The 10,797-nt window shown below is 33.9% G+C and overlaps 1 protein-coding gene across 1 annotated transcript; it reads left to right on the top strand.

The window, feature by feature from the left end:
- The first annotated feature begins 3,886 nt into the window (after window positions 1–3,886).
- LOC145608291 (serine/threonine-protein kinase 54-like) lies at window positions 3,887–10,278 on the top strand. The gene is made up of 6 exons (XM_081663909.1): window positions 3,887–4,501; window positions 8,317–8,438; window positions 8,657–8,865; window positions 8,941–9,115; window positions 9,283–9,417; window positions 9,731–10,278. Exons 1-6 carry the CDS (start codon window positions 4,174–4,176, stop codon window positions 9,935–9,937), a joined length of 1,176 nt encoding a protein of 391 aa, XP_081520035.1. The 5' UTR covers window positions 3,887–4,173; the 3' UTR covers window positions 9,938–10,278.
- The last annotated feature ends 519 nt before the right edge of the window (window positions 10,279–10,797 follow it).

Here is a 10,797-nt window from a genome sequence, read left to right as displayed (position 1 = left end):
TTTAAAATCTGCTTCGAAAAACCCACCTAAAAAAAACCTCATATATGTAATGGCAAGAGATTTTGGGTTGAACCGCTTGCTATTATAATAATGGCAAGCAGTTCAATCCAAAACCGCTAGCTTGCCATTCCTAAAATACCCTAAAACTATATACAAGCCTCCCCCTCTCCTTCATTCTTTCACGCCTCCTCCTCTCATCCTCATATTATCCTTTCTCTCTCCTCTCCTTTACGCATATTCTCCATTCTCATCTCCTTCTCTCCTCGTCTCCACTCTCATTCTCCTTCTCACTCACCACTCCTTTCTCTCTCCTCCTCTCCATTCTCATCTCCTTCTTCTCACCGTGCATCAGCAACAACATCGAGCTAGCACCGTGCATCAACAACAACACCGAGCACGGAATTCTAGGTTTTTATGTCAAATTCGACCATGAAAACTCTAGATCTAGAGTTTTTATGATCGAATTTAATCCTTAAAACCCAAATTTTAAGCAAATTTCGGGGTTTTCAAGGAATTTAAGGTATGTTCCCTTTTTTCTTTATTTTTATTTTCTTTTTTTTGAGGTTTTTTTTTATTTTAATTGTAATTATGATTTCGATTTTGTGGGTTTCGATTTTTGGGGTTTTGATGCAGTTTTTTGGAGTTCAATTTCGTGGGTTCAGATTTTGGGGTTTTGATACAGATTTTCGGAGGCCAATTTCGTGGGTTTGGGTTCAGATTTCATGAGGTTTTGGTTTGAATTACGGTGGTTGTCCGATTGTAGTGGTAAACACCACCAACGAGCACCACTCTACCAACACCAACAACAACACTTCCTTGCTCCAAGTATTTAGATCTAGTTTTTTTTTCTTATTTTTATCAAATTTTAGATTTTGATCTTTTGTATGTTTTTTATATAATTGTAACTTTTAATAATATTGAGTGTCTAATTTTTGCTGTTAGATTTTTGTGCTTTTGATGTAGTTACAATTTTTTTTATGAAAATGTAATATTATAACAATTGATTAGTGAAAATATTTATTATATTATGTATGTCTAGTATTTGTATTTCAATTTGAGTGAAAAAAGCAATAAATAAATAAATATATATATATATTTATTTATTTATTTTTGTAGGCATAATGGGAAGCAGTTCGGAGCAAAACCGCATGCCATTACCTTCAAATGGGAAGTGGTTTTGAACCGCTTGCCATTTAAATGAGCAATGGCAAGCCCCCTAAGCCCAAACGGTTCAAAACCGCTTTCCATTTGGGGGTTTGAACCGCTTACCATTCAGTTATTTCTACTAGTGAAAGAGAGAGAAACAAAGGTCCTCATATTGGATGAAAAAGAGTGGTTTTCCTTGTTTATATATTGTAGTACCGTACTACCTAGTTGGGTAAATGGGAGGTGTGCTTTATACAACACACACATGCCGAGCCGAGTCGGGTCGAGCCTCGAGACTTGGGGAATGTGATACGCAGGCGTGGGTGGGTTGTGGGCCCTTTATCTTTTTGGAGAAATTTTATTTCTTTTGTGTTGACCTTGTTTTGGAATTTTGTAATCAATTACAATATTTATTCCGTTTGACTATTCAGATTCTCCTTTGTGTGGAGCTTAACGGGTTGAATGTTACAATTGTTTTCCTTGATTTTGGTTGAATGTTTTCTCCTTAATTGCTTAAGTTCCAGCCTTAATTTTCTGGCTGTTTTCCCCCTTTTATGCTACCCGTTGTCTTTTGTATTGATATATAAATATATACCAACATTCTCTTTTTCAGAGAATACACAACCATTGCCATTTTTTCTCTTTTCTCTAAACACTAAACACTGGTAATTTATGTTCTATTTTCTAGGCAAGTATTTCAAGTTCCAGCCGGGCTCGTGAGTGAACACAAACTCGGTGTTTATCTTAGAGGCTGACCGCTTCACATCTACTGCACCGGGAGGTAGTGCAGAAGCGTTTTTCAGGTTAGTGGTTTGCCGCGACACAACTATTGTCAGTTTGGTTCACAAAACATTGAGATAAGTAGCTAATGTTTTATTGCTTAGAGAATAACATTAACTACACATTGACCTAGGTTAAACTAGCTAGCATTGACACTTGACCATGGAATCTCAAACCCACCCATCGTATATATATGAAAACACACACAATTTGAACAATCACATGTATTCAGACCCATATCATGCATAATTTAAGGGCACAATATACCAATAGTTGAACATGAAACTCATCTTTCATCGAATTAAACAAAAACACCTCCATTAACAAAAGCTAACAATATTAATCCATTTACACAAAATTGAAAGTTCAAAGCAATATTAACCTTTTTCGATCAATCAAGAAGCGTTAATTTGCAAGGAATTTGTCGAAATCATGCGTTGGTTAATGTTTTGCAGATGGTGAAGAGTAAGGGAGAACGTTAGAAAGGATGAAGAAGGTGAAAGATCAAATTTTGCCTTTAATTTGGGCAGTTGGAGGGAGAGTTACTGAATGGGTGGACAGTTTAGTCAAATCCTACTAAGTCATACAAGTACTAGTGTAGATTAAAGGTTAAGGATGTCTGTGGGGCGAGTCAAGTAGGAGAGTCGTCCCATTCCGACCCCAATGGGGCGGGTATGGGTCTCGGTTTGGCGGGTGGTGGGGCAGGAATGGGGATAAAACCCATACCCGCCATGGGTGATGAATCTGCCCCGCCCTACCCACCCCTTCCCTGCCCTACTTCATACCCACCCCATCCCCACATATAAATATTTATAAAAACAAAATTATATACTTTTATACTATTTTATAAAAAATTCTATCAAAAAAATAGTAGATATAATTCGCTGATATTTTAAATAAAAAAGTGTGTAGAATTAATAATCTATATTAGTTATGTAGTATTGTGTATTGAAAGGCGAGGATTAGGCGGATCTTGGTGGGGGTATATCTAAGTGGGTGGTGGGGTGGAGATGATTTAGGAATTGTACCTGTCAGGGCGGGGATGAGGATGGATTTTGGATCCGCCATGGGGATGGGGATGAGGATTGGAATGAAAATTTTAGGTGGGGTGGGGGTGGGGATGGGGAGGCCAACATCCGCCCCGCCCCGCCCCATTGACATTTCTATTAAAGGTACTAACACGTTTACTTAAATGGATTAATCATGGTACTTAATTAGTCCAAATTACAGGTGTGGCGTTGTGGCGCCAATAAGTATAATTAGAGCAGGTGTACCATTGCCAAAAGCCAATAACTTGGGTGTACTATTCATAATTTTCCATACTTATGATCATTTTTTGAGCCTTCTTTGTCTCAAGTCATTTGAGGAAGAAAACTTCTTCTATTTGATAGATGTATGTGAATAATGTAAAAGTCAAATTTGGGCATGGGGTGTTTCAAATTGCAACCGGTGAAGTGCACCAAATTACAACAAAGGGGTAAAAACGTAAATTAAGTGAATAAGTGAATTAGTGACACAACAAAAACAAGTCCACAATGAAGGAGTCTTCTTTTTGGCAGATGCGATTCTCGTTCAACATCGTCTTGTTCCTTCTCAAATTCTTCCTCTCTTTCTCGAAGTCGTAAGCTTACCATACATCATGGACCCCAACAACTTTCAACCTCGACGGCTGCTTTTATATTCTTCAAACCATGCGATTTTTATGTGGTAATTGCAAATTTGACTTCATTTTTATATTCAATTCATACAAGTACCTTTCAATTTGTTGATTGTTTCCTTGTATTGCCTGTTTTTTGGTTGTGGTTTTTTTTTTTAAAAAAAAAAAATTAATTTTTAATAATTAGTATATGGTCAACTTTCATGATGAAATTGACATGATTTTTGTTAGTGGTTTTTATTCAAATTCAAAGACTTCAATTTTTTATTAGCAATTTCATAGTGATTAGGCAGGTAGGTCCCTTTAATTTGTTTTTTGGGATTATTATTATCAGTCAAAGTTATAAAGATATTCTGATTAATACCAGTCTAACTTGCTTTTTGATTGAAGCTTTGTGTTCAAGTTTCATGGGGTTTCCTTGAAATTTGCTCCAAAGTTGGTCAACATAGTTCCCTTCTTTTTAAGGGTGATTTATAACTTTTGTTTTTGGGATTGTTAGATTGTTGGGTATTCAATATCTTTTGATTATATTTTTTGTTTGTGATTATATTCGGGTTTTGGGATTTGGTTGTCTAAGTTTTGAATCCATCATGGATGCAAAAACAAGCGAGGAATCGAATTATCTCATCAGAGCTAAACAATCAGACAATGAAAATGGAGATTTGATGTCGAAATTGAAGGGTAAAGGGAGTCTTAGTAGCAAGGAGGTGTTTTATAGAGCTGATAAAATTGATCTAAAAAGCCTTGATTTACAGCTGGAGAAAGAGCTGAATAAGGTTTGGAGCAAGGGATTGGATACAAACAGGCCGAAGGAAGAGTGGGAGATCGATTTGTCGAAGCTAGAGTTGAAACATCTTGTTGCTCATGGAACTTATGGCTCTGTGTATCGAGGAACGTATGACAACCAAGATGTTGCAGGTATAGTATGGCTTCTTTTGAATGCAATCTGAGTCCATAACATTATAGTATTATACTATGAACAGATTTTATTTATTTGAAGTCTATTGACTCTTTTTGACTTTCTTGTTTGATTGTAATGATTTTGTGATGTATGCTTTGATGGAATTTGCGATTGGTATGGTATTTCAGAATACTGTTTCAATAATTTTAGACATTATATAGAGTAGAAGCTTAAATTACTTTGCTAAAATTATTGCTCAAGAGTGCCCAGTTAATGACTTAATGCTAACATGGGAAGATGGAAATCTTGATTTGGAAACAATGGAAACTAAACAGCTGCTCATTAGCTTTGTGGCGTTGTCTTTGATGTAAATGTTGAATTCATTTTCCTCAAAACTTTTTCAATTTGTTTGGTTCCTTATATTGAAAAATGCTGATTGTTAACGTGCTTTTATGTTTTATCTCCAAAAGCCATAAAATATAATTTCAAGAGTTTAATTTAGTGTAGCTTGTCAGTAAACATTAGAAAGGAAAAGGCTTGATACTGGAATAGTGATGATGGATGATATTTTAAGACCACCTTGTTTGGTAAAAAAATAATTGGTATTTGTGAGACTAAGTAGGTGAGACTTCTTTGGCACTTAAATTGGCATTATATTATATGGAGTCTTTGCTAGCGCCAGGGTCTTAGATTTTAGCTGACAAGGACACATCAAGCTTTTGTTATAAATCGCCAATTTGTTTCCTCTGGAATGATATGGACATATGGTCGAGTTGAACAATACTCTCACTAGCTTCTAAATTTTTTCCATGTCTTTCTCTGAGTTCTGTATTGAATTAGGTAATCTGGTAATCTAGTATTCAAGGAGTCCATATGAATACTTTTGTCCTGTAGCTTTGCCTCTCTTGTTGAATGTCTGATCAAGATTCTCCCTGACCTATCTAGATGATTTATAGAGGACCGTTTCTTTTTGACGTATACTGGTGAGCAGAGTTAACAGAAAGTTTTACTTTTTTTTTGTTTCTTTTTGCCCTGTGTTTTACACTACTTGATTAATTTTTGTAAGAACAAAGGGTTGAATATATTAAGACTTTAAAGTTGTGTTTGTATGGTGTGAATGTGTGATGGACATATTGTGAAATGATTTTTTTTTTTTTTTTTTCAAATTTGTTTTGTTTGCCTTCACTACTTTAATATTACGGAGTATCGATTTCTAGTTTATTGAAGAGTGATAAATTTAAATTATTAAAGAAACCAATTTTCTGGCAAATAATTGAGATTTATTATTTGGTACTAAATCAAAAAAGTTTTTGGATGGAAGTAAAATCATGTTGTTTTGTCTACTTAGGCTTTTTTTTTTTTTTTTTTGGGTGTTTAGAGAGCCACAAGGGAAAGGATGAGTATCGATCCTAGGATCTCTTGAAACTGGAAGGGAAAGTCTAACCACTTGAGCTATCCCTTACTCTCGCCTTGCTTAAGTTTTAACCTTATCAAAATATAGTTCTCATTTTATAGCCCTTATATTATCTTATTAGACCTTATTAATTCTTGTTAAAACGTTAAGTTGTTAGAACCTATTAGTCCATATTTTATCTTATATGAATTGATCAATCCTTATCTTATCTACACTTATTAGTCTTTAACTTTATCTTATATGAACTTAATAATTATTACCCCACCTTATTTTATCTCAAATTATTAGATCAAAAATACGTGAAAATAAAGTGAGTACAACAAAGCCTAAGTCCAATGAGTTTAGATTAGCTTTAATAAGTTTTGCTAAGTTTCAATAAGAACCTAAATCACATCACGACTACGATAAATTTTTAGTACTTCAATTAAGTTCTAATAAGTTTGAGTTCAGATAAGTTGCAATAAGTGAGGTTAGTTCACATATATATATATATATATATGAAGTGAAAAGAACACATCCTTAGTGATTTTAAATGTTGTGAGCATTCTCAACTACTAAGCATCTTATTCAGTGCATTTTGTTTTAAAGCTGGCTCGTTTGATTTTTTGGTTCTTAATAATCTCCATGAAAATGACCAATACGAAGTATCTTGTGTCATTCTAAGTGTGTTTGGTTTTGACAAAGTTCTTACAACTATGTTACTTGGCAGGGTTGTGTCCAAGTGTCTAAGTCAGCTATTTTTGTGAAAATTTCCATGATTTTAGCCTAAAATGAAGTTCAAGTGTGTTAAACAACACTTGACATGAAAGAAAGAGTCTAAGTGACTTAGTTTTACAATGTTATCTCTATCATAGCCATGTCTTTATCTTATATTCATTAGTTTTACGAAGTTTTCTCTTTGTCCGTTTTTTTAGATGCATCACTTTAAGAATCACGGGCTCCTAAGAAATTTTTGGAGATGAGAGAAATAAAGAGAAATAAAAAGAGGACTCATGTGATATGAGAGAGATATAGAGTACTTGATTAAGCCCTATGCTACGCATGGTTTTTACAAAATTTTATAACAAATAATAATGTTAATTCAAAATCTACCATAATAATCCTCATATTTTTAAATTAAATTATAAAATTTTGAATCTTTATTTATACCCGGAACTAAGTAAAAGATATAAAATAATATTTTATATAATAAATGATATGGAAAATATGTGAATATTTTTCTAAGAAGTGAATCACAATTATATGATTTGGTGAATATTTTTTGTAAGGAAGTGATCATGAATCAAAATTATATAGAGAAATGATTTTTTTTTTTTAAGGAATTGAATAAAAAAAAAAGATAAAAAAGTTTTGGAGGGAAAAACAACAGCACGAGGAAGTGACACGTGTTATTGCTGGCGTCTGTTTTAATACTCCCTCTCCGGCACATTTGCCGAGACACTACTTTGACCATAAATATCTTTAATTGTGTATTAGTAAAAATTGTAACAAAATTATATTATGTAACTAGGCATTATGACGAATCTAATGATATATAATATTATAACATTTATTAATTTTTAGAGGTGAAAAAATTAAGTCAACCATGGTATGTGAATAGTGCAATTGTCAAAGTGATGCATATAAAAAAAAAACGGAGGGAGTATTATGTTATTGATTAATTTAACAAAAAAAAAAAAAAAGGAAGTGATGCAGTTAAATTGAAACTTCCATATATATAAAATGTGATGCTTCTAAAAACAAAGGAGGAAAAATGAAGAATAAAAAACTAGCTTACTACTTTAATTATTTAACTGAATATCAAGTCTGCTACTTAGATGACCGGAGTCACCGGACCTTGTATAGTTGAAAAATGTGCTCGTTTAGAAGTTATTGTATTAGATGTATGAGCAATTGAGCAGTGTTGCTTTCATGAATGACTTTTAGTAGTGAAGTGATATGGGTTGTCTTATCATTCACATATGTGTTGTAGAAGAATTTGTCTTGTTTGCTTTTATAAAATATAAAATAAATATGCGGTACTCTTGTGAAATGATGGAAGGAACATCAAAAGATAGGGAATCTAATCAATGCATCATGAATATGTAATTATGTATGGAGACTTTTTGCTTTCTAAGTATTTGACGAACATAATATGCCCAATTTTAGTATATTTTAATAGGTAGCATCAAGAATGTACACCGCATAAAATGCATGCCACCTCTTTCCCTAAAGGTTTAAATTTTGATGAAGGACAGGGGTTGAAGTCCTACACTTCTATTTGTCTTCGTATTGGTTTTGATTTGTCTATAATAGAGTCTATGCACCAGAATATTTCAGGAGTTATGATTTAAATCGGAAAACCTTCTGTACTTTTGTGAACATGTGTTGATGCTGTGATTTTCATTCTCTTACTGCAATTAAATGTTTATTATATAGTGAAGCTCTTGGATTGGGGAGAGGATGGTATGGCCACTGCTGCAGACTCTGCTTCATTACGAGCAGCATTTCAGCAAGAAGTTGTTGTTTGGCAAAAACTTCATCATCCAAATGTTACCAAAGTAATCTTTTTCATTTTGCTCCACTTTTGGCTGATTTGTATATATGGTACATTGATTTGTTACATTGTCAAGTGAGTGAGAGAACTGTCAGGCTGTATTTTGTATTTGGTTTGCATCTTATTTGTGCCTCACCTCCTCCGTTTGGTACGGTGTGACTCTAGCTTGCAAGTAAACAAATAAGAGACTAATCTCAACTGTTGTCTGGTTTGGGATTGCAGTTTGTTGGGGCTTCTATGGGAACTTCAAATCTCAAACTACCTGAAAAGAACTCTTCTCAAAAAGCCCCTCGCTCTCTTTCATCAAGAGTATGCTGTGTTGTTGTTGAGTATATTCCTGGGGGGACTCTCAAGCAATTCTTGATAAGGAATAGGAGGAAAAAACTTGCTTTTAAGGTTGTGATTCAGCTTGCTTTAGATCTTGCTAGAGGGTGAGTTCAAGTGTCTCTCTCTCTCTCTCTCTCATTTTTTAAATCAAGGCAGAAAATTAAGGCATCCTTTTGCAGGCTTAGCTATCTGCATTCAAAAAAGATTGTCCATCGTGATGTCAAAACCGAAAATATGCTACTAGACTATGAAAGGACAGTAAAAATTGCTGACTTTGGTGTTGCTCGTGTGGAAGCTCAAAATCCAAGCGACATGACTGGTGCTACTGGTACTTATGGTTATATGGCGCCTGAGGTAATTATATTCATATGCTTTTAATTAAAGAAAATGCATCAATAGATGATGAACAATCCATGTGATATCCCCTTTCTCCTGTTCCATGCTTACTGATAAAATCATAGAACTATAAAGTAATTTAACCACTGGAATCAAAATCTGAATGTTTTTTCCCCCTTTTACAGGTACTTGATGGACAACCTTATGATCATAAGTGTGATGTCTACAGTTATGGCATTTGCATATGGGAGATTTACTGTTGTGCAATGCCATATGCCGAGCTTAGTTTTAGTGAAGTTTCGTCAGCTGTTGTTGCACGGGTTAGTTTCTTGTTTTTACAATTACCTTAATTTATTTAGATTCTTATATTCAGTTATAGTCTTTAGCAATATGCCACTTCATCGTAGTGCTGCATAACTTATTCCTCATTATGGTGTTTCCAATGTAAATCTTTAAAACTGCTTTCATTATGCCAATTGCTTAATGTATCAATATGCACAATAAGAGTTTGAGTAATATGTACATGTATCAATTCACAATCATCTGATCTCAACATTATTTAGTGTTGTCAGTTCTGCATTTAGCTAATTGTGTTTTGTAACAAGTTTAAACTAATGTATTCGTTTCGGGCAGAATTTACGACCCCAAATTCCCAGATGTTGCCCCAACTCCTTAGCAAACATAATGAAACGATGTTGGGATGCAATCCCGGAGAAACGTCCTGAGATGGATGAGGTGGTGAGGATGCTTGAAGCAGTAGACACTAGCAAAGGTGGAGGGATGATACCAGAAGGCGAAACTCCTGGTTGTTTATGCTTTGGCCGTGCTCGTGGTCCATAATTTTTTTACTCAGTTCTACAACTTTGTTTTTGGTTATATTAAATCTTTGTGCAGAGGCCTCTCACTCGTCGTGAGAACCACAACTCGTTTTCATGGTACATAAATTGATGCTAGGTTGTTGATTGAACATGTGTGCTTTCTTTTAGTCTCTTTCAGCACATTCGTAGGAAATTTTTTGGGCTGGAGAAGTAAATATCATTCACAAAACAGATTGATTGTACTTACATACAGGCTTATGTTGTTCTGCTCTTGTATAATTTACACATTTTATAATCAATAGATATACATGTAAAAATTTTATGAGAAAAAAAAATTAATAATAATGCATATACATGTAAAAATGATTTTTTTATTTTATTTTATTTTTTATTTTTTATTTTTTATTTTTTTTATAAAGAGATTGTAGACTACATTGGATGCATTTTGTGCTGCTGCCAAATATTTCCTTTAAAAGAGATTGTCAGACTACATTTGATGCATTTTATGCTGCTGCCAAATATATGCCCTGGAAATTTTTAGGAAGTTTATTTTTAGGAGCTATAAATCTATAATTAAGGACTTTCAGCAACATTTAGCAAAATAACAAACTATGGAATAAAATATCTAAAAATGCAGCTCTATAATACAATTATAATACACAATTTTATTTTATTTGATTTTTTTTTTTATTTATAAAAAATACTGATCAAGACCCTATAAAACCAAATCAATAAGCAAAAACCCTGATGCATTCAACCTTGGTATTGACATTCCCTGCAAATTCACTCAACTAACATGCTCTCATCGAGAGTCCGAGACTAGAACATCTTCAGCTTAAGTTCAGCTCAGCTTAGTTCCTAGTTCAATTTAATGAGAGTAGG

Source organism: Chenopodium album, chromosome 23 (genome assembly GCF_948465745.1).
Source record: "Chenopodium album chromosome 23, dcCheAlbu1.1, whole genome shotgun sequence".
Classification (NCBI taxonomy): domain Eukaryota; kingdom Viridiplantae; phylum Streptophyta; class Magnoliopsida; order Caryophyllales; family Amaranthaceae; genus Chenopodium; species Chenopodium album.
Note: the sequence above shows the minus strand (reverse complement) of the source record. Positions and strands in the feature narration are given on the sequence as shown.